This window comes from Mustela putorius, unplaced genomic scaffold (assembly GCF_011764305.1).
Source record: "Mustela putorius furo isolate JIRA1106 unplaced genomic scaffold, ASM1176430v1.1 tig00004035_pilon_pilon_pilon, whole genome shotgun sequence".
NCBI classification, from domain to species: Eukaryota; Metazoa; Chordata; class Mammalia; order Carnivora; family Mustelidae; genus Mustela; species Mustela putorius.
Window position 1 is genome coordinate 5,075,885 of NW_025422171.1, and position 24,807 is coordinate 5,100,691.

General features: G+C 39.9%; 1 protein-coding gene across 1 annotated transcript in view; it reads right to left on the reverse strand.

Moving 5' to 3' along the window:
• The window catches only part of LOC101679652 (mitochondrial intermediate peptidase), a 174,119-nt gene that overhangs the window by 18,739 nt on the left and 130,573 nt on the right, over positions 1-24,807 (reverse strand). The window contains exons 17-18 of the mRNA XM_004774353.3: positions 9,222-9,343; positions 5,856-5,929 (exon numbers count right to left, since the gene is read on the reverse strand). Of these exons, the coding sequence (XP_004774410.1) occupies positions 5,856-5,929; positions 9,222-9,343 (196 nt within the window). The remainder of the gene's footprint in view (positions 1-5,855; positions 5,930-9,221; positions 9,344-24,807) is intronic.

Sequence of the window (24,807 nt, forward strand, 5' to 3'; positions counted from 1 at the left end):
CTCCACTTCCTTGAGGGAGGACTACCGATACAAATTATTTGAAATTCTTTTGCATGGGAGATGGATTTGTTTATTTCCCCATTTATTTATTTATTCGTTCAATTATTTATATAAGTATGGACTCACATACATAAATTTTATACTTTGTGCTATATTCCAATAATTGCCTTATTTGGTTGTGCAAATTGTTATGGCTTTGGCCACTGGGAACTCTTTTAGTGGGCATCTGTCTCCCTTTGACATACACACCCATCCTCATGTGTGTTTCTTATTTCCAGAAGTTCCTGGCTCACACTGTTACACTCAGCCCTAGAATCAACCATCCAAAGAGCTCTGGTTCCTTTTAATGGCGAAATGGTGTGAAAGCAAAAGCCAAGTGGTAGGTGTGCTCACTATGACCAGGACCCAGAAGGTTTTTAAAGAAAACAGTAATTATTAAAAAAAAAAAAAGTAGTTATCACTGTTGATATTAATCTCCCTGAGGTTCAGCAGGGATGATCTCTTGGAATATAAACCACGATCCTCTGGTTTATTTCTTGGAGAAAAATAACACGTAATAATTTAGACCAGATGATACAGGATAATTATTGCAAAAATGAATGTGTTTTGAAAACCATAAAGCTCTGCAGAAATGTAAGGTATTATGATTTTAATCAGCTTAAGGTAAGGCCCTGTGGGCTTCTAGACTTTGGTTTCATGAGTCAGTTCAGCAACACAGAAAAACAAACTGAAGGGAGTTCCACTGAGAATGAACTCATTTATCTACTATTTCTTTTAGTCTTATCTGATGTTTCGTCTTTTTAAAAACTCAGTCAAGTTATTACTTTGTATTTCTACATGCATACTGCTTTTGGCCTCAGAGACATAAAAATGAAGCTGAGAGTGTCTTTTCTGGAAACAAACACAGAAGTTAAGTTGTTTAGAGTTGGAAACAACCTCCTGGAATGTGAAAGTCATGGACTTTAACCTTTCCTTTCCCCCATAAAATTCTTTGTGCAAAGGTTGAAGGGTAGAGCACAAGGAATGCTATAACCAGAGGCAGAAACCTGAAACTTCACTGGGCATCTAGCTTGTTTGGCTGTGGTGAGAATCCTTCTCTTGGAACCACCATGACTAAAATTGATTATAAACTAAGTTGATAGCTTTACCACAAAAGTCTAAAGGAGCTCCTACAAAAACAGATTAAGGAAAATTTTATTGCTGATCAGTGGATGTCAGACAGGCCTCTCTGATGTCACTAGTTAGGATGTGACATTAAAAACAGCAAACCGCAGGCTTTGGGGGCTCACGAAGGCCTGAAGGCTCATGTCTCTGACATCTCCCATGTTCTAAAGACCAGCTCGATCTCAACACAGAATTGAGAGATCAGCTGAGGAAGACATGGGAGTCAGAAGGAGAGGCAGCAAAGAAAGAGAATGAACATTGACTAAGTTTCATTATCCATGAAAACGGGGACCATATGGCCTAGGTACAGGGGACTAAATTAGGTAGCATAGCAGAAGGCCCCTGGCATGGAGTAGTTTCTCAAAATGTTAGTTTTGTTCTGATTATCTAAAAGAGAAATCTGAACCTAAAAACCCAACAAGGGCCATTTACCCAAACTCTGAGAGGACCTACAACACAAGAAGATCGTTTACAAAGAAAGACCTATGTGAGTAAGTCATCTGTCATTCACAAACTGCTGAAATCATCTAACTTCTTTTGCCAATAGTCACATCATTCCACTCTTGTATTTGGTGTCGTAGGAAACAACTCTGCTGCCCAGTGGGTACAAATATTACTCCCTTGCCACTCACAAACCTTACTGCATGTTTGTCTTCTAGAAAACCATATATTTTCTGAAACAATTGTAATAGAAGCTGGACTTTGGATCATGTCCACCACGGCACACTTAAAAGTATCCTAGTATAGACTTTCAAAAATAGCAAAATGAATGAAAATATCATAACATCATTGTTTCTTTTAAGTAAAACTTTAAGTTCCTTTATGACTCAGAAATGTGATACTTAATATAAACTAAAAAACCCTGGCAGGAGGCGTATGAAATGAAGAGCAGAAAACCTCCACGAGGGCAATGAAATACAAAGAGTTCAACCTCACTCCAGAATTCTTGGCAATGAAGAAAGCTGGTTTTGGTCAAGTATTGCCAAATTGCTGAGGAGGGGGTAAATGAATATTGTGCTTATAACCTATATCTTTACATGGGCCATGAATGTGTTTAAAAGCAGATAAGGACCAAACTTCCATCTGTAACGCTCCTTCTACTGCATCTGTTCCATCACTTGGGCAATATCCACATGCCCCAGTCCCCGCCATGTGGACCCAGAAAGGAGCTGAGGACAAGCACGTTAGAAGGAAGCCAAGTTGTGACGTCCCATAACACCTTCTCTCCCTGAGGGAGGGTGAGGGACTTTCTCAAGAAGTAGCCCAGCTACTACTGGGTGGCTGTACCATGCAACCTGTCTTCTTCTCCCAGAAGGGGAATGCTGTTTGAACGACTATGTAACCACTGCATTGTTTTCAAATGGTGTTTAGAGTGTTGAGGGCAAAGACACAGCCTCTCACTGTGGCTTGGATTGCCCTGTGGGACCCCCTCAATGCCGAGCCAGAGTGAGCACACAGACGGGGCTGTGTGGCAGGAAACTTTACTAAGGAACGTGGAACGGACAGCAGGAGAAAAGAAAAAGAAATGCCATGTTCTCCAGCACTTCCCTCAGACCAGGTTCTGCCCACAGGGAGGCTCATCCATTGGAGGAACCAGAAAAGATCAAGGGACTCAGAGCTAATGTCGACTCATTCTAAACACAGGTCACCTGTGTCGTCTTTATTATTCAAAGATCAAAGGCATGGTGTATTTGATTTCTCTGAATATGTATCGTTCAAAGAGCATGAGTACAAGGCAGAGGTATTCTGACTCTAAGGAATGGCCTGGAGTTCATTTGAAACGTTAAGTCTTAAAGTAGGAGATTAATAAAGTTGTCGTTTGGTCAAGGAGGCACATAGTTTGAAGGGAGGTATTCTTTCTTTATCTCTTAAAATAATTCTATAACTATAATTCTATAACTCTTTGCATTTACCTAGTAGGCACCTAAGTAACATATATAAACACATAAGCACATAGTTTGAAGGGAGGTATTCTTTCTTTATCTCTTAAAATAATTCTATAACTATAATTCTATAACTCTTTGCATTTACCTAGTAGGCACCTAAGTAACATATATAAACACCTATTAAAAAATTACATTTTCATACAAGAATAACACCTACTAGATTGCTTGGGTTTTTATATCATAACTCTTAGTAATTTCACCAATTACTACTCTTCAGGAGACCCCAGTGTTTGGCTATGAGCCATCCCCTAAGACATTCCTATTTGGGGGTACAGGTTGGCTGCCTAAGAGAAAATGAGAAGCCACTGCTGGTCTTGTCTTACAAATCCAGCCCTATAAAGTGACAACAGTCATAAACTTCTCTGCACGTCCCCCATTCATCTCTGACATGTAACAAATCGTGTGAATTAATGAAATCTGACAGAACAACATTAAGAAAAATATTAAAGTTTAAAAGCAGAACCATTCTATTGTTGGTGTTAACTGGAATCTGAATGCTTTATCATTTCTGGTTTGAGCCACAGTCTTGTTTTTCTCTCCCAAGTATGCGAATTTCAGTGTGGAAAATATTAAGTTTCTTAACACAATGATGTTTACATATAAAGAACGGAATTTTTAAAGAGGTTTGTTACAACATTCTTGGAAGTGAGTAGAAAAATACACCAGCCAAAGGACAAACATAGAAAAGGATTTAATTTTTTTTTTTCTTTTGAGGGAGCCATATGTAAGCTAATATTTATGTGCAGACAGTGTTTAGATCCTGGTCTCAAAGAGGAAAAGCTAAGCATGGCTACTGGGAGAGTATACGTAACAGAAAACCTACAGGAGGAAGCAAAGTGAAGTACCCCTTCTTGACTCACAGTGGGCTTTCTGTGAGGGACCAGAAGCTACCAGCTGAGAAACACATGATGTGTACTCTCGGTGGTTTATTATTATGAGCTGAGGAATTTTCCTTTTACGTGGGTCCATAAGAGATTCTTAGCCCAGTGTCCTGTTCTGCAAACACATGAAACAGCACAGACTGCTGAAGAGCACAGTCTCTGCAGCCAGAAGTCACAGGTTCAAATCCTGACTGATTTACCCACTGCCTCTTTCTTTATAACAGTCAAGGACCTGACCTGTTGCAGCATCTGGAAAATGGGAATAGTGACCCTTCCTACCTCAGAGGGTGCTAGGAGATTAAACTAATCAAGCGTGTAAACCATGTAAAACCCTTCCCTGGCTGTAGCAGAGTTCAGGATGGGCCATTAAGGTGTGAGTGGAAACTGAGGCACCACCGCCAGGCCTTTTGCATCTCAGGAGGACAACTCAGAGGCACAGCGTACTGCTGGGAGACCAAAGTGTTGTCGGGGGGGACTTCTATCCTCTCAGTTGGGCCAGGTTATATGAAATTGTGGGGTCTTTGGGCCGGCTGATTTGTTTTCCACACATACTACGGTGCTGGGTAGATTGTGCCAGGAAGAGCGCACACTCCAGGCCAAGTTGACGAAATACAAGTTCCACAAGAAAGGGGTGTTTGTCCATGTGTCCTTCATTCCTGCCCTCAGCACAGCACGGGGCCACAACAGTGTCTGGCTCCTAGGAGCCCTCAACGCAGGCATGTTGAGTAAAGGAACATCTGGAGGGAAGGAGCTCTATGAGAACGGGCCATAGGTATTAGATGCAACAGATATAGGTAAGGAAACATTTACGTCAGACCCATTACTATCCTACTTCTCCAACACCAGATCTATTTCCTAAAAGCAATTTTTGTCAGCTAGTTAGAGGGGTCAGCTGCAGATATAACTGCTGATATATTGAGAATATCCAGGGATATTCACATCTTCCTTAAAATATTGCTGAGAACACTTTGTGCAAAATCATGATGGCCACTTCCATTTATAATTAAATTTTCAGTGAAAATACTTAAATGAAAAAATTAACCCTCCATATCACATAGGAAAACAAGCATTGTGGTACCTGAAAGAGAAGACTTAATTAGGTTCTAATTTTTAATCGGTAAAAAGTCCAGCCCACTGCCTTGGGATTTCTAGCAAAGGTCTAGCTAAACTTTTGGATAAAGAAATAAATGAGTTCTTTAGGCTAAAGAAATGCACTGAGACCTGTTAAAACCTAAAAGGCAAATTTTCTGGTAATGTATAACAAATTTACAAACTTCCTATTAGAGTGTTAGCAACATTTTAAAAGTTAAAACCTTGAAGTTTTATGCCAGCATCTGAAGAAATGGTAATAACTAAAAATTAAATTGTTGTTTGGGATATAATCAATAGATGCTCAGAACAAAGTACACAGCGGAAGCCTCATCTCTAAAGGGAAAAATGTAGAGACTTGAATATGAACAGCTTTCATCATAAATAATACAAAAACATAACTCAAAGAACCAATACTAAAACACAAAACCCAAAAAACAGGAGGTCAGTGAGAGGATGGGCAAAATAGATGGAGGGTACCAACTGCCAGTTAAAAAATAAATAAGTCACGGAGCTGAAACGCTTATCATTGGGAATATAGTCAGTAATATTGTAATAACAGTGTTTGGTGACTGATGGTAGCTACGCTTACGGTGGTGAGCATGGCGTAACATACAGACCTGTCCAATCACTAAGCTGTATGCTCAAACTAATACAACATTATAGGTCAACCATACTTCAATAATTAAAAACATACATATAACCCATAAAACCTTTAAAAAAAAAAAAAAAGGTGGGGAGATGACGAGAGTTACCAATCCTTGTTTTGTTTTACCTTGCACCATGAGCATGGGCTCCTTGCCCCCACCGTGTGCTAGCATCTCCCTGCGGTAGCGCTCCCCTGCCGCCCTGCGGGGGAGAGAGGACACTCCGTTACAGCCCCGGCTCACCCTTGTCCTAGTTTCTCAAAATGAAGCCACACTGACATCTTATTCAGAAAAGCTGCCACCTTGAGACAATCCAGCCCTCCATTTTCTCACTTCTAAAACTCTTAATTCCAATTTTTAAATTATTTTGATTAAGTAAAACCTCGTGTGAAATATTTACTGTAAAAGGAGAACTGAATTTTCAGCTTTTCTTCTCTCTTCGAAGAAAGGATTATTTAGTTTCAGTATGATATAATAAGTAAAAGGTATCCCATTGTCCATCACCTTTGGGTGAGATCTTAAAGTGAGATTTGGGATTTATTTCCACTGAGATTTCCACAGAAAAACAACACTGAGAAAGCAGAGTGGAGGAGACAAAGCTGGCAGGAGAGGCTTAATTACACCCGGAGAGGCAGAGCTCAGCTAAGGGTAAATGACGGAAGAGGAAACTGACTCCTGCCCTCTGATGTTCTTTGTCTGCTGGGTTCTATAGGGAATACTGTCTATTACAACACCTGCAGGCAGATTTGGAAGAATTTTTACAGATAGAAATTCTCCAACTTAACAGCACCTGGACACAAGCTATTTAGTGCTATTTTTGTATTTTATGGAAAATGCAATTCCTTTTATGCTAGATGACTACACACCATGATGAAATAAGTTACATAAATGATGCTGTTTTCATCGCGCTATTTCTGGATCATCTTTATGTATGGGCAATGTTGGGAACATGGTTTCTTTTTATTTTTTTTTTAATTTTTAATTTTTTATAAACATGTATTTTTATCCCCAGGGGTACAGGTCTGTGAATCAGCACTCACCAAAGCACATACCCTCCCCAATGTCCATAACCCCACCCCCCTTCTCCCAACCCCCCTCCCCCCAGCAATCCTCAGTTGGAAACATGGTTTCTAATCAGAACTTTTGATGTATTACAGTGTCAAAAATATGTTGAGATCAAACACTGTGTGGGTGCCAAGGCCAAGTGTGTCACGAATTAGGAATCATGGACAGAAGGCTGGGCCCACCCAGGGAAGGGACAGGGCAGCTGAGAGGCCCCACATGACCCCTGGCCTGGGGGGCCAGATCTCCTGCCAGCCCCGGTCTGCAGCCGCCCCCCCCCCCCGCCACCGACTTTGGCGGACTTTTGCTCTCGGGCCTCTGGTTCTTGGTGTGCCTCAGGTCTGTGCTGCCTGGCTTTCTGGTGAGGCTTTCAGTCTGGTGCTTTTTCAGAAGTGGGATCAAAAAGGATCTTTTGACATAGGTTCGAAATTTTCTAGTCCAGTGAATATTTTTACTAGCTTACTTTTACACGTCTATAAAAGTAGGGCAAACTACATGTCTAGGCAAGAATGCACATATAAACAAGATATAAATGCTTGGAAATATATGTATTTAATAGTATGTGGTTTTCTAGTAAAGTGCAGCTCCTTTAAACAAGATAATATTTTGCCTAGTTTATAGAAATCTCCAGTAAAGAATCATAATACCCCAAACTGATTTATTATAGTCAATTTTGGCTTTAGGTCCTTTGAAAATAATAAAATCTGAAAAGCAGACCAAATGTCTGCAGTGTGCAAAGGGCGGAAGACAAAATAACATGTGGGTACCAAACTGTAAAACATTTAAAAATTCTATTACATCAGATTCAAGTTCAAAAGGCTTTGGAACTGAATGTGATTATTAAATGCTAAGAAAATCCAAACCTACATCCAACTGCATAAAAAGCTGGGGGCTGGGCAGGAGACAGGCCGGGAGAAGGGGCTAGGAATTAGCAGACCTGCCTTATAATCTCACTCCAGTCTGTTTTCGCTGGGAAGCCTTAGGCAAACCGCTTGTCCCCTCCGAGCCTCAGTTTCCTCTCACAAGAAGTACCTGCTCTGAAGGCTGCCATCAGTGTAACATAACGTGCCCTTTGGAAACTTTAGGGCACTCTGAAAATCCAAGGGGCCATTAATTTTAAACCGCATAAAAGCAGTGAAGATACAGCATCACCCATGGCTGCCTGAGAGGTATTTGGAGATGTGTTTATTTGTGTGGTGAGCAGATAAGATGCTTTAAATGAGTATTAGACCAGATCATAATTAGTGGTTTGCTTTCAAAGGAAGCTCCTTCTAAGGACTCCTTCAGACCAGAACTCGACTTCCCTGAGCTTCCTGGTGTTGGAGGGAAGCCTGTGAGAATCACGAGGAGGCCCACTCAAGGGGCAGTGGGGCAATCCGGTGCTTTTCCTGTGGGGTAGAGCTTACTGAGATCCTGGGGATGCAGGGCTGCCCATCCCAGACCCGCTCTCCCTCCTTCTCCAGCCCACCACTGTGCATGGCTGCCTCCACTGTAAGGAAGGGGGAGAGCATCCTACGTCCCTAGCTGAAATCAATCAACCAATTCCCTTGCAGAACCATTAAATGCTCACACGGTCACCGGCTAACTAGATGAAATGCACTCTGGACAGGGCCGAGAGTCACCACACAATCATGTTTGTGGCAGCTGCGGATTGTGCTGTCTGAGCTACTACCCATCGTGGTGATCGAAACGGTGAGCAGGGCTGCTCGGGAGGGTACCTAGGAGGCAAGCAGCGGGGGGCGATGTGGGGCAGGGATTCTGCAGCTACCAACGCTAAGTGGTGGTCAGTGGACCTCACGAAGGGAGGTGTAGAGGAATGGTCAGGGGAGCAGCTCTCCATCTTCTGACTGCCACTGTCTTACATGGGAAGAAAGTGTTCCAAAGTCAGGCAGAGGCGGAACCTTCCAGAACACACTAGCATCGATAATCAAAGTTTCCAATGGTGCTGCTCCCAAATGAACAACAATAGCAAGTCCTTTGTTGGGCAATAAAAAGGAAATCAGGTGCTGTTCCCCGTGAGTGAATCCTTGGAAGCTTGTGCTGAAAATAAGGAAGCCTGTCCAAAGGAATAGGGAGGACCCAGCAGCAGATACAGACAGTAAGAGAGGCTGGAGCAACTAAGAAAACCCACTGGGGAGGCGTGGAAGTGCAGCAGTCTAGGGCCACTTTGGAGAAGCAAAGAGCTCTCACACAAAGGGCCCCCACGGCCATGGCGGGAGGATACCACACCATCACCAGCGTGCGGCAGCTGCGCAGCACTAGAGACCAAGGCAGAGGTTCGGAGTCAGGCTCTTTGTCCGGAAGTGGGAGGGAGGCCCAGCCAGAAGGTGCGGGATGGGCTAGGTGGCAAGTGGCTAAGGTTCTCAGCCAGGCTTCAGATGCAGTGGGGTGGGGGGTAATGGTGTTGGAGGAGAATTCCAGCCCCTCATTACCTGTTAAAGGGGTCTTGTTGAAAACACTCCTTCCAAACCATGGAAGCTACTGCCCTGGACATCAGGTAAGAGTAGTACTTGGCACCATAGCCCACAAGGTGGCTGAATCGAAGCTGCCAGGCCTGCCAAAAGAGAAACACAGCACAGGAAATATGAAGTCTTTGTATTTTCAGATATTGTGTATGAGAACACAAAAGCATGTAAGGAAATCCGCAAACGTTTTAATTTAAATTTTATAGAGGTCTCCATCACTTATGATGTTAATATTTTTCCACATTTTATACTCTGTTATGCACTGGTGTGCTCCCCACCAAAGTTCATATATTGGAGCCCTAACCCCCATACCTCAGAATGTGACTGTACTAGAGACAGGGTCTTGAAAAGGGCGGTCAGGCTAAACTGAAGCAGTTAGTGTGGGCCCTAATCCAGTAGGACGAGATCCTTGTAAGAAGGGATACTGGGTTTGAGCTCAAAGGAAAGGTCATGTGAGGGCCCAGAAAGAAGGCAGTCATCTGCCAGCCAAAGAGAGGGGACTTGAAGAAACTAAGCCTGCCGCACCTAATTGTTTCCAAGTTCATCACTGCTGGGATTCATCTCTGTGACAGACACAGAGAGAGGACAGCCCACACTCAGCAGGAGGGGTGAAGGTCATAGAGCAGGGACGGACTTTCACATCTGTTGTAGCCTGCTCGGAATGCCTGGTCATCAACACGAGGAGAGGGAATTACGGGTCTGGCACTGAGTACATCCAATTCTTGTTTTTCTTTTCCTTTCTTTCTTTTCTTTTCTTTCTTTCTTTCTTTCTTTTTTTTTTTTTGAGGACAATAATGTAGTTATTGTAAGAAAGGCCATGTGAATTTTCATGGAAGAATACTCTTCCACTGGAAAATTTGTGTCCTGCCAATACTGTTCTTTCTTGGTACCTAAAAGCAAAACATCTACATTCTGATTGGTTAGTAGGAAGGTTATACGCCAATGCATAAATTTACCACAGCCTATTCACGGTCTAACACTGCTACAACAAAAGCTAGAATGACAAAAGCGGTCGTCAAAAGACATATTTCTGACCTAAATATTTTTTACTTTTCTAAAACAAATATGCAATAATCCACTGTCTTCTGATGTGTGCTTTCGTTCACGTTAACATTTTTTGAGAAAAAAAATTGAAGTCTAAGTTTTACAAAAGAATGTAAACAAAAAACCTGAGTTTTATTCATAATGACAGATGGACATATTATTGTTTCACCCATAATTTAATTTTTTCACTTTTTCAATGAAGGTATAATTGATATGTTATAATAGTTACAGGAATATATAATGATTCAATATATTTGTATATATTTTCAAAATGATCACCAGAGTAAGCTAGAAACCTATTTTTTTAAATGTAGATAATCATTCTTTAACAAATATTTTAATTCCCTGGAAAAAAAAATATAAGGTGTAATCCTCACCATAAACCTATTAACTATATAAGCAAATACTACCTGATTAAGAGCAAATTTTTTTTTTTTAAAAGATGGTTCTTTGATCACAGTGTGTGGCAAGTTTTAGACTGCAGTCTGTCTGATAGAAGTCTTATATCTGATAGAAGTCTTATATCTACTACCCAGGGACTCTAATAATGAGATCACAGTGCTAGTTCACTCTCTGCATATGTCTAACATATTAAGACAACTATTTTGTCTGGATTGGGCAAAGGAGCTGTTATAAAAGAGGTAGTTAGTGCAGCAATGTGTGTTGTGTCGACCATACTTCGATTAAAAAAAACTAAAAAAAAGGAATAGCACAAATAAATGGAAAGTTGCAAGGGTGGGCAGGGGGAAGGAAGGTATGCTGGAGTACTAAAACTGATTTTGAGCAGGAGGCTATCAGGGAAGAGAAATCAATCACCCTCCACATCCGCTTTCCCTGTTCTTCCAAAATGGCTACACTTGGAAGTAAGTGAGCGCCTTGTGAGTCACGTTCTGAAAGGAAAGAGACGTGCCCCTTGCTCCTGTGCCATACCATGCTGGGCCATCTGTGACAGTGAGATCCTACCTGTGGGAAGCCACAAGCTGGGAACATGGTTTCCAACTCCACATCACCACCACCAGCACAGGGTGGGCGCACTCCCAAGGCTGTTACCTGGGGTCTGTTTACAGTAACCAGACCTGGATCCTTCCTCATTGGCCCCAGGCCCAGGTGCCAGCACCAAGAATACATGAAGGGCATTAGAGCTGAGGCCCCAGAAGCTCAACAGTGATCTTGCCCCAGATGGGAGAATGTGTCTGCACACTCTCTGGCCAACAGGTACCCTCAGCGGGCATGGGGGGAGAGGGGCATGGAAAGTAGAGACAGACTTTCTTTCCCGTCCTTTTTCCTATGCAAGCACCATTTAAATTGAAGGCCAATAGTCAAGGACCATCTAGGGTCAAATTCCATTATGATAAACTTTGAGTAACTAAATTTTTAGTCAAAGGGTTGGGTCTTTCAGAATTCACTTATAACAGATACAATGGTTCTGTATACTCTGTTTTATTAGAAAAGGGGATCTATGTCAATTTTGGGGTTATGCCGGCATCTTACTGGACCACTGGTAATCTTTCTCATATAGAGCCGCTGCGCTACAATGATATCTTTTGTCATGGAATATGGCCTGCTGTTTTAGTTTGATGCTCCACTGATAGTGGTTCTTATGCTACGGATGCTGTCAGCCTCTCTCAAGGTGGACGCCTCCAGTCAGGAAGTACACAGTTGAAGGGGTCCCGTCTTTGAGACCTCTTTGGTGATCTGCCATAACTAGTGCGGTAGCCTCTGCAGTACAGAGCAGAGTGTAATTCTGTTTAGATTCCCGCTGAATGCAGTTTTGTGTTGCCTCGAAAGCAGGCCTACCTCAAAAGAGGCATTTGATTCGAGCTACAAAATTTCTAAGTTTGTTCGTGTCATCAGTTCATAACTAAGTCCTCACATAAACAGAGTAGTAAAAATAAGACCTTTCAGAAGTGTAGAAAGAGACATCAGGGTTTGTGCAATGCTCAATTTCCTGAGCTGCCACGGCATCTGCCTTATAGCAACATGCCTGCCTGGATACAGATATTCTGTCACAGGGCACACTCGTTGTGTCTTGTTCTGTAATTACAGGTTTGAGTTTGGTACTACACCCTTTCCTACCTCAAGACACGCTAGATAAATTACGCCCACCTGACACTTCTATCAGTGGTTTGTGAGTTTATGGTGCACGAAGACCTACAGCTCCACCGCTCTGTAACCACAAATAGCTGAATTCCTTCTGATTCAACCTAATAGGAAGTCTTTGTTATAATTTCACCCGTTCATCAGGAAAAGGAAAAGAGAGCATTTCATTTGAAGCTCAGGAATGACGACATGCTCTTCCTTTGAAGTTGAAGCTTTTTTCTTCCTGAGGGACACTATTGGATGGACAGACATGTTCACCCTTCCTTTGAAGTATAATGTGAAGATCTGGTCTTAAAACAAAGGACACGAATCCTTTGCAGTTTTTCTTTTATTCTGATGGGAAGTGTAGATCTTCCAACCCTGACATATCTCAAGGCATGGCTATCACAGACTTCTTGGTCAGATGAACCCCAGTGATCCCACAGATAAGAACGTGGAGCAGGAGAAGAGTATTCTAGGAAGCCTGTGCAAACTATCACTTGCTTTAGAACTCAGGGAAGGGGAGGTCCTCTGAGGATTCTATTTGCTGTAGCCACTTCCTAACCATGTGATTTTCCTCCATCCAAATGAGAGACAGGGTCAGGAACAGAAAGGCAGAAAAGGAGCCGGTTACCTACCATCTATTTCAGGTTCAGACCTAGAAGAGGAGCCATTGCGGAGTAAGCACTCATTAACTATATGTTAAGGGTTCAGTGATTGAACTGATCATTTCTCTTAATTATACTCTCAAATAGCACATCATTTCTTCATCTCTAGCTATATGTATATATGTATAAATGCATTTAACTAAAATTTATTTTAAAACAATCTTATCGGTAACATTATAAATTGGATGAGAACAGGAATGACACCCACTACTTCTTTGGTGTGTATCATATGAAATGAAATTCCCTTAAGACCAAAGACCAGAATACTGTGCCTATGTCTGGACTTAGCACGGTATGGGGACTACAGAGGGAATTCAACAGCTGTCTGCTGGACAGATGGATGGATGGATGGATCAATGGATGGACAGACACTGGAGGATTCTTTCAGGATGATGCTCAATGTCACTGAAAAATTAGCCTTTGACTGCGGTAAGGAGGCCAGGAATAATATCCACATCACAAACAAGAGGATACTACAGAGTTAAAAGCAAATTTTGGATCTTATGCTGATTATTACTAATGTTGTTTTTTTTTTTAAAAACTACATTTTTATTATATTATTTGATAGATGATACAAGACTTTAGAGGCTAATTTTGACACCAGTCTGTATCATACTTCCTAGGGTAGTGACTTCAATTTCTTTCAAGCTCTGTAGAATCTAAACAAACAATGAGCCCAGCAATACCATGTAAGCTCAGAAAGGCCTACTGTTCAATGTGTACCTGTCATAATTAGGGTAACTAAAAGACAGCAAGAGACAAAGAAGCAAATTCCTGAGCTAGTCTTTATAGATAGACCATTTTGACTTTTTACATTCTCTACACACAATACTGTCAGTTTGTGGAGTAGCTCTTATGATACCAAATCTGTGGTATCCAACAGTGTTCAGTCACAGTGGAAAGCAGAGGAAGATATTTTTCCATCTCCCTTCTCATGTTTATATTCTCTCTCTCCCAATACATGTGTACACATATATTTTCCATGATTCAGTATGGACTGGTATTTCTAATTTGATAAAAAAAAAAAAAAAAAAAAAGAGTCCCCAGAGACACTTTACCAAAACCTGAGAAATGATAGTGGCAAACAGGAATTCTCCATTTGTAATACAAAGTGATTTTAAATGAAACACAGCTACTGTGCTTGACAAACTTCCAGGTGGCCCCATGATCTCATTCATGCCTCTGTGAAATCACTCCCCTTGAGTGTGAGCAGGACCTGTGCCTTGCTTCTCACTAAGATAGTATGGCAACAGCAATGGAATGTCACCTTCATAATTAGTTGTGCTATACACAATATCTCGTCTGGTTAGCAGACTTACTCTAGAAACCTTCCTCGGTGGCCTAAAAAGTTGGCAGCCATGTCGGCAGTAAACCAGGTGAATCCTCTCGGATCTGGGAGGAAGGATTTAAGATGTGGGAGTGGCCTCTCGAACACAGTCCTATAGCTGACAGCAAGAAGTTGGGGCCCTGGATCCCACAGCTGCAAAGACAGGAATTCTGCCAATGACCCGGGTGAGGCAGTCAGGCCCCAAATGAGACTGCAGTCGGCTGACACCTTGGCTGCAGCGTGTGGCTCCCCGAACATGGAATATGCTGGCTATGCTGGGCTCTGCCTCCTGACATACAAAAACTGAGAAGGCTACTGGTTTAAGCCAGTAAATTTGTGGTAATTTGTTACACAGCAAGAGAATGTATATTATTATTAATTTCAAAAACTAAGAGTTGTACCCAGAAGTAATAAGAGAAATGAGCCCCAGAAAATATGGAAGGGATATTTATATTTATTAAATGTCTCTTCATCAAAATCTTTTGAGGATGACAGTCAATAGATATTTTGTAAATTTTTATAAACAGTTCAACATTTTACAAAAAGAATCAAGAAAGAGTAATTTGGTCAAGGCTCCTGGCCAAGATTGTTAAGCAGCTCCTCCTTATTTCCTTCTTCCTTTTAGGAAGGGAATCACACCCTTTCCCAAGCACATCTGAGCAAGGCTGCCGTTGCTCTGACAGAGACTACACTTCCCAGGCTTCCTTGAGGGGCTATGTTGTGTTCTCGCAGGCAAGGTAAGTGGAGGTGATGTGTTCAACCCTGTCCTTCAAAAGAACGCTCCTCATCCCCCTCTTCTTTCCCCCTCTTTGATAGCTTTGAGCAGTGAAAGCTGGTACCACCTTGGATGCAGATCAAAGCCACATGTTGAGGAGCCAACCAATCTGCCAGTCCCATCTGCACACCCTTGCCTTGTCAGGCAGAAGGAAGTGAACTGTATCTCATTTAAGTCATTGTATTTTGTTTTTCCAGCTGATGAGCACACAGGTCACATGTGTGGAGACGGAGTTCATAGCCAGGTGTCCTTTAAAATCAAAGCCCATGGTTTCTTGCTACTCCATGCTGCATATCATGAAGTATCGAATTAAATTATGAGACCTACTGCTTTCCATGAATGGGAAAAATATAATCACCCTGATTCTAAATTCTGGACCCTCAGAACATCCCTATGCAGGATTTATGTGTTTATATTTGAGACCCATGACTTAGACCTTAATTTCTATCATACCAGCTTAAACACATAAAAAACAAACCATGTAGCTATTTTTACAGCTAAAAAAGAAAGACCTTATAAACGTGATAATAAGAGTAAGTGTTATAATAAGTTTAAATGTTAATACTGCTGGACTTGGGGGAGGCCTTTGGGACCTATGAGTGGCCTACAGCTGACAGCCAGGGGAAAGCTGGCTTGTGTATATTAATACTAAACCTAAGTATAATAATAAGAGTAAGTTAAAATGTTAAGACTGTTCTACATAAAAATATTTATCCACATTACATAAATCCTTCTCCACATAACCATTCAAACTTGAATACTTTCCCAAAGTGCCATTAAGATAATTTTCTAACCCTGAAACAGACTTCTGTGCCATATTTGTGTGTTTATAACACAAAACTTAATGATAACTGGGAGACATTTTCTATGCTAATGGTAGAATTATGGCCTATTTTCAGAAGACCCAATGTTAGAAGAAAAAAATCATTCTTAACAAGCTGACCAAATCTCTTCAGGCAACTAATAGTAATGTCAGCCATATCATTATCGATGCACAAAATATTAATAAAGAATACACCTCTTTAGTATGTAAATCTCAATTATCAGTTTTCTTTACATAGGGATATTGAAATAAAAAACACTTCAAAAAAACAAAAGCCTTGTTAATACTGGATTGTGCCTGTGAGAGCTAATTTATTAGCAGAGCAAAGGTGTAGCTGATTCAAATGTTTATGTTGTTAAAATGCTTATTAGATGAAACATGGATAGGTGATATTAATCTAACTAAAGAAGATAATAAATCAAAAAATAACAAGCATGGAACTGGAACCAAGAGATGCTGGCTTTTTTCTTCCTAATGGAATCTCCTTAACACTGCTTTTCCCCTTGTTTGTACCATCTCACAAGAAGGAGGAGGTTCCTCTCCATTCTAAAGGAACCCATGCTCAGGTAATGAGAACTGCCAGAGAACATGAGGGCTTCTGCTATCAGGAGGCCACCCAGGGGACCAAGAGGGACCCCTGTAAGAACAGGACAGAATCAAGCACAGCTATGGTGTTAATACATCCACCAACAGAAGCAGAATACTAAAACAAACAAAAAACAATTGACAAAACAGCTGAGGGAACCATACCTAACAATAATTACTCTAAATGTAAATGGACTAAATTCTCCAATTAAAAGACATGGAGTGGCTGGCTGGATTTTTTTTTTTAAGAGTTTTTTATTTATTTGACAGAGAGAGACAGAGCGAGAGAGGGAACACAAGCGGGGGGGGGGGGAGAAAGAAGCAGGCCTCCCACCGAGCAAGGAGCCTGACTCAGGGCCTGATCCCAGGACCCGGGGATCATGACCAGAGCAGAAGGCAGACGCTTAATGACTGAGCTACCCAGGCACCCCTGGATTTTTTTTTTTTAAAGACCCAACTATAAGTTGCTGCAAAAGACTCACCTCAGCTTTAAGGACACACAAAGGCTCCATGTGCAGGGATGGAAAAATATATTCCATGCAAATGGGAAGCAAAAGAGAACATGAATAGCTATACTTACAACACAAAAAATAACGTTAAGACAAAACAGTAACAGAGACAGTTCATCAAGAAGATAGAACAGCTGTAAATATATATATGCTCCCAACGTAAGAGCACCTAAATATGTCAAGCAAATGCTAACAGATCTGAAGAGTAAAACAGACAATCAAACTATAATAGCAGGGAACTTCAATATCTGACTTTCAACAATGGCTAGATCATCCAGACAGAAAATCAACAGGGAAACATTAGAACCATTCTTTTAATCAAATGGTCCTAACAAACATATATGCAGATCATTCCATCCAAGAACAGCAGACTACATACTCTTCTCAAGTACAAACAGAACATTCTCCAGCACAGGTCACAAAAAAGTCCTATCAAATTTAAGAAGACTAAAATCATACCAAGTACCTTCTATGACTATAATGGCATGAAACTAGATGTTAATAACAGGAGGAAAGCTTGAAAATGCACGAATATGTGGAAATTCAGCGACACACTTCTGAACAGCTAAAGGGTCAAAGAAGAAACCAAAAGGCAAAATCAAAAAAATCTTGAAACAAACAAAAACAAAGGTACAAAATATCAAAATCTATGGGATGCTGCAAGGGCAAATTTAAGGTGGAATATAGCAAAAATGTAAAAAAAAAAAAATTTAAAATAAAAATAAGAAAAATCAACCTAACTTTTAAAGAACTAGAAAAAAAGGAAACAATTATGCCCAAAGTTAGCAGAAGGGAGGAAATAACAAATATCGGAGTGGAAACAGATGAAATAATGACTAAAAGACAACAGAAAATAACAATAAAATGAATAGTCTTTAAAGATTTATTTATTTATTTATTTATTGAGAGGGAAAGGCAGAGGAAGGAGAGTAAGAATTCTTAAGCAGACTCCCTGCTGAGCACAGAGCCTGATATGGGGCTCAATCCCAGGACCCTAAGATCATAACTTAAGACAAAATCAAGAGTTGGCCACCCAACCAAATGAGCCACCCAGGCACCCCTGCAGCAGGTGTGTGTGTGTGTGTGTGTGTGTGTGTGTTTTAAGAAACAAAATTGAACCATATCCAGATACACCAAGAGCAGAAGTGAGAGGATAAGATAATATTAATGATGAAAGAAAACATTACAACTGATACCACAGAAACATAAACGATCATAGAGACTATAAATAATTATAAAGCAACAACTTGGACAACCTAGAAAAAATTGATGCATTCCTAGAAATATACAATCTATCAAGACTGAATCAAGAAAAAATAGGAACTCTCATATTGTTTTTCAGAGTCCACAGGAAGGGCAGGGGGTGGGAGGTTGGGTGGGCCTCGTGGTGGGTATTATGGAGTGCACGAATTGCATGGAGCACTGGTTGTGGTGCATAAACAGTGAATTCTGGAACACTAGAAAGAAATTTTAAAAATAAAAATTTTTTTAAAAACTAGAAAATAGACAATAGAAACCAGTCAGAAACAAAGAATATTTTTCTTACAAAGAGTAAGAAGCAATGTGGCTCAAAATACTAAATTGAACCAGCTAAATGACTTGGAAGGATGTGTTAACTCCCAAATCTTCAGTCATTCCACTATAAATATAATAAAAACCATTTACTATATTAAAAACCATTTCTATTACAATGAAAGAAAGAAAGAAAGAATATAAGAAAGAAAGAAAAGAATAGGAAATCTGAACAAACAAATTACTAGTAAGGTGACTGAATCAGGAATTAAAAACCTCCTAACAAACACAAGTCCAAGACCAGAAGGCTTCACAGGTGAATTCCACCAAATGTTAAATTAAAAAAATAAAAACTAATACCAATCTTTCCCAAAGTCTTTCAAAACAAAGCAAAACAAAAAAGCAGAGGAGGGAACATTTCCAAACTCATTTTGGGAGCCCAGCATTGTGATGATACAAAAACCAGACAAGGATACTATAAGAAAATTACAGGCCGATATCCTTGATGAATACAGATGTAAAACTCCTCAATAGAATAACAGCAAACTGAATTAAATAGTGCATCAAAAGGATCATACACCATGACCAAGTGAGATTTATTCCAGAGATGTAAACATTGTTCAACAGCCCCAAAACAATCATTGTGATACATCACATTAGCAAACAAGTGGATAAAAATCATACCATCATTTCAATAGATGCAGGAAAAGCATCAGACAAAATTCCACATCCAATTATGATAAAAACTCTCAACAAACTGGGTACAGAGAAAATGTACCTCAACCCATTAAAGGCCACACATGACAAACCTCATGCCATGCCAAACCTCAGCTAACTTCATACTCAATGATGAAAACAATGAAACTTTTTCCTCTCAGTTAAGGTAGTAAACAAAAATGCCCATTCTCAAAACTTTTATCACTGTAATACTGGAAGTTATAGCCAGAGCAATTATGCAAGAAAATGAAATAAAAGGCATACAAATCAGAAAAGAAGTAAAACTGTCTCTACAGTGACTTGATAGTACATAAAGAAAACCCTAAAAATTCCACACAAAAAACCATATTAGTCTAATAAACAGTTCGGTAAGTTGCAGGATATAAAATAAATGTATAAAAATCAGTTGTATTTGTATACCAACAATGAACTCTCAGAAAGAGAAATGAAGAAACAATCTCATTCACAATTGCATCAAAAAGAATAAAATATTTGGGAATAAATTTAACCACTGAAGTGAACGATCTATACAGTGAAAGCTACTGAAGAAGACACAAATGGGAAGGTATTTCATGTTCATGGATTAGAAAAATTAATACTGCTAAAATAACCATACTACCCAAAGCCATCTGTAGATATAATGCAGTCCCTATCAAAATTCTAATGGCATTTTTCTACACAATTAGAAAAAAAAAATCGTAAAATTTGTATGAAACACGAAAGACCGCAATAGCCAAAGCAATTTTGAGAAAGAATAACAAAGCTGGAGACAACAGGCTTCCTAATTACAAACTATATTACAAAGCTATAGTAACCAAAACAGTATGGCGTTGTAGGGAGGGAGGCAAGATGGCAGAAGAGTAGGGATCCTCATTTCATTTGGTCCTCTGAATTTAGCTAGATAACTACCAATCATTCTGAACAACTGTAAATTCAATCTGAGATGCAAGCAAATAATTGCTGGGATTCTACAAATAGAAAAAAGTGACCATTTTTTGCAAGGTTGGAGTGGCGCAGAAGTGTATTGGAGGGGATATATGGGAGGATAAACAGCAGGAAGAGGGAGCCTCCAAAAGTCAGCTACCAGAAAGTAATATAGCCCCAGATGGCAAAATTGGAACTTTAAGGAATCTGGCCCAGTGAGAAACATCCCTGCGTGAACGGTGCTCAGGTGGCAAAGAGGGCAGAATCCTAGGTGGGACAATGTGGTCTCTGGATTCCCTTGGGTTACAGAAAATGGGGGTGCCAGAGCCAGCAAAATTTCCAAGCACTGTGGCAGGGAATCTGATATAGTCAGCAAGGCAGGAGTGGGCTCTCAGTTTGGTTTGCCATAAACCACAAACCGAGGCACAACTGGAAGACCACGCCCCGGGCAGGCACCCTACAACTGGCAGGCCCGCTGTGACCCTCCTCCCTCCCCTGGGAGGATCAGTGTGGATGTACACTGCAGGAATCTGAAGAGTTTGACACAAAGTAGAAGATCGCCTTTCCCTGAGGGTTTACTGAAGAGAGAGGGCTGTGAACTTTCAGCTCCAGCAGAAGAAAGTGAAGCAGTTTACTCTGAGCCCAGCCCCCTGGCAAGGGGCAATGCAACTCCACCAAGGTAAAGACACCTAAAAATCAGCACAGCAGGCACCTCCCACAGAAGACCAGCTGGAACATCAAGGGAATACCAAGTTTAACAAGCACACACAACTGCAAAACTCCAGCAATAGGGAAAAACAGTATATAGAATTTGAGAGTTTTTTTCTCATGTTTAATATTTCAGTTTAAATTTTTTCTTTTCTTTTTTACTTTTTTTCCTTTTCAACTAGTTTCTTTATCTATTCTTTGTTTTTAAGTCTTTTTTTAAACTTTCATTTTTACATTTTATAGATACACTCTTCACTTTTGGCTTCCTTTCACTGTTATAAATTTTATTTTTGTATATACATAAGTTTTGTTTCTTTATAATTTGGGGATTTAATGTTTTCTAACAAACAGACCAAAATATACTTAGGACCATGTGGATCCTGTTTTGTCCACTGGGGAGATTATATTCTCTCTTTTTTCCCTTTTCTTTTTTTCTCTTTCTTTTCATTTTGGTTTTCAATGTCTTCAAATTTGTCTAGTGTATATTTCACTTGAGTTTTGATTGATATATTTTTTTAATTTTTTAAATTTTTTTAAAGATTATTTTTTAAATATTTATTTATTTGACAGAGATCACAGAGAAGATCATGCAGAGAGGGAGGTAGAGAGAGAGGAGGAAGTAGGCTCCCCACTGAGCAGGGAGCCCAATGTGGGCCTTGATACCAGAACCCCGGGATCATGACCTGAGCTGAAGGCAGAGGCTTTAACCCACTGAGCCACCTAGCCGCCCCTTGGTTGATATTTTTTATTCTGTTCTCTCTATCATTCATTCTTCTCTGGGGAAAATGACTAGAAGGTAGAATTCACGACAAAGGAAAGAATGAGAGGTAATATTCTCTGTCACAGATCAAATCAATATGGATATGAGTAAAATATCAGCTGGAATTGAGGATAATGATTATAAAGTTATTAGCTGGACTTTAAAAAAGCATAAAATATACTAGAGAATCTGTTAGTGCAAAAATAAACCTAATAAAGCTGAAATTAAAATTCTTTAACTGAGATGCAGTCTAAATTGGATGCTCTAACAGCTAGGATAAATAAGGCAGAAGAGAGAGTCACTGACTCAGAAGACATGATGATGGAAAGTAAGGAAGCTAAGAAAGAGAGAGAAAAACAACTGATGGACCATGAGGGGAGGCTTCAAGAAATCAGCTATACTATAAAGTGAAACAATCTTAGAATTATTGGGGTCCCAAAGGAAGAAGAAAGAGAGAGAGGGACAGAAGGTATATGCCAGCAAACTATAGCTGAGAACTTCACTCATTGGGAGAAGAAAACAGGCATTCAAGTCCAAGAGGTAGAGAGAACACCCCCAAACTCAATAAAAATAGATCAATACCCTGACATATACTGATGAAGCTTGCAAATTTCAGAGATACAGAGAAAATCCTGAAAACAGCTTGAGGGAAGAGCACCTTAACCTATGATGATAGAAATATTAAACTGGCAGAAGATCTATATACAGAGACCCGGCAGGCCAGAAAGGGCTAGAATGAGCACTAAATGAGAAAAACATGCAGCCAAGAATATTTTATCCAGGAAGGCTGTCATTCAGATTGGAAGGAAAGATAAAGAGCATCCAGGACAAATAGAAACTAAAAGAATTTGTAATCACTAAAGCAACCCTGCAAGAACTTTAAAGGGGATCCTGTAAGTGAAGAGAGAGCCCAAAAGTAACAAAGACCAGAAAGAAAACAGAGGCAATCTACAGAAACATGGACTTTACAAGTAATACAATGGCACTAAATTCATATGTCAATAGTTCCTCTGAACGTAAATACACTAAATGCTCCAATCAAAAGACAAAGAGTATCAGATTGGATAACGAAAAGCAAGACCCATCCATATGCTGTCTACAAGAGACCCATTTTAGACCTAAAGAGACTTCCAGATTGAAAATGAGGGCATGGAGAACCATTTATCATGCCGAGGGACATCAAAAGAAAGCTGGGGTAGGAATCTTCGTATCAGACAAATTAGATTGTAAATGAAAGACTGTAGTAAGGGATGAAGAGGTACACCATATCATACTTAAAGGGTTTATCCAACAAGAAGATCTAACAATTAAACATACTTATGCTCCTAACTTGGGAGCAGCCAGTTATATCAACCAATTAATAACCAAATTAAAGAAACACATTGATAATAATACAATAATATTAGGGGACTTCAACACCCCATTCATGGCAATGGACAGGTCATCTAAGCAGAAGATGAACAAGGAAGCAAGAGTTCTGAATGACACACTGGACCAGACGGACTTCGCAGATATATACAGAACCTTCCATCCTGAAGCAACACAATACACATTCTTCTCAAGTGCACATGGAACTTTCTACAGAATAGATCACATCCTGGTTCACAAATCAGTCCTCAACCAGTATCAAAAGATTGGGATTATTCCCTGCATATTTTCAGACCACAGTGCTTTGAAAGTTGAACTCAATTACAAGAGAAAGTTTGAAAGGAACTCAAACACTTGGAGGTTAAAGAGCATCCAACTAAAGAATAAATGGATCAACGAGGAAATTAAAAAGAATTTTAAAAACTTATGGAAACAAATGAAAATGAAAACACAACTGTTCAAAACCTTTGGGATACACCAAAGGTGGCCCTAAGAGCAACACAAGACTTTCTCAAAAAATGAGAAAAGTCTCAAATGCACAAGCTAACCTTACACCTAAAGGAGCTGGAAAAAGAACAGAAAATGAAGCCTAAGCCAAACAGGAGAAGAGAAATAATAAAGATTAGAGCAGAAATCAATGAAATAAAAACCAGAAGAACTGTAGAAGAGATCAATGGAACTAGAAGCCAGTTCTTTGAAAAAACTAATAAGATCAATAAGCCCCTAGCCAGACTTATCAAAAAGAAAAGAGAAAGGACCCAAATTAATAAAATCATGAATGAAAGAGGAGAGATAACAACCAACACCAAGGAAATAAAATTTTAAGAACACATTATAAGCAAGTATGCCAAAAAATTAGGCAATCTGAAAGAAAAGGACAGGAAACAGGTATAGTAGTATACTATACTACTGGTTTTGGTAGCAAAACTGAAACAGGAAGGAAAAGAAAACCTGTGAACAGACCCATAACAAGCAAGGAAATTGAAGCAGTAATTAAAAATCTCCCAAAGGAGATTCCCAAACAGAAGTCCAGGGCCTAATGGCTTCCCATCTGAATTCTACCAAACATTTAAAGAACTAATGCCTATTCTTCTTAAGATGTTTCAAAAAAACAGGAAATGAAGGAAAACTTCCAAACCCATTCTATAAGGCAGCATTATCTTGATCCCAAAACCAGACAAAGACTCCCCAAAAAAGGAGGTTTACAGACCAATATCCCTGATGAACATGGATGCCAAAATACTCGCCAAGATGATAGCCATTAGGATTCAACAGTACATTAAAAGGATTATTCACCATGACCAAGTGGGATTTATTCCTGGGCTGCAAGGTTGGTTCAACATTCACAAATCAGTCAATGTGAAAGGAAACCAACTATATGATCCACTCAATTGATACAGAAAAAGCATCTGACAAAATACAGCATCCTTGATGCAGAAAAAGCATCTGACAAAATACAGCATCCTTTCTTGATTTAAACTCTCCACAGTATAGGGATAGAGGGAACATATCTCAATATCATAAAAGCCATCTACAAAAAAGAATATTATTCTCAATGTGGAAAAACAGAGTTTTTCCTTCTCTCAGTCAGTTTTTCCTTTAATGTCAGAAACACAACAGGGATGCCCACTTTTACCATGCTGTTCAACATGGTATTAGAGACCCTAGCCTCAGCAATCAGATAACAGAAAGAAATAAAAGTCATTCATTTTGGCAAAGAAGTCAACCTCTCACTCTTCACATGATATGATACT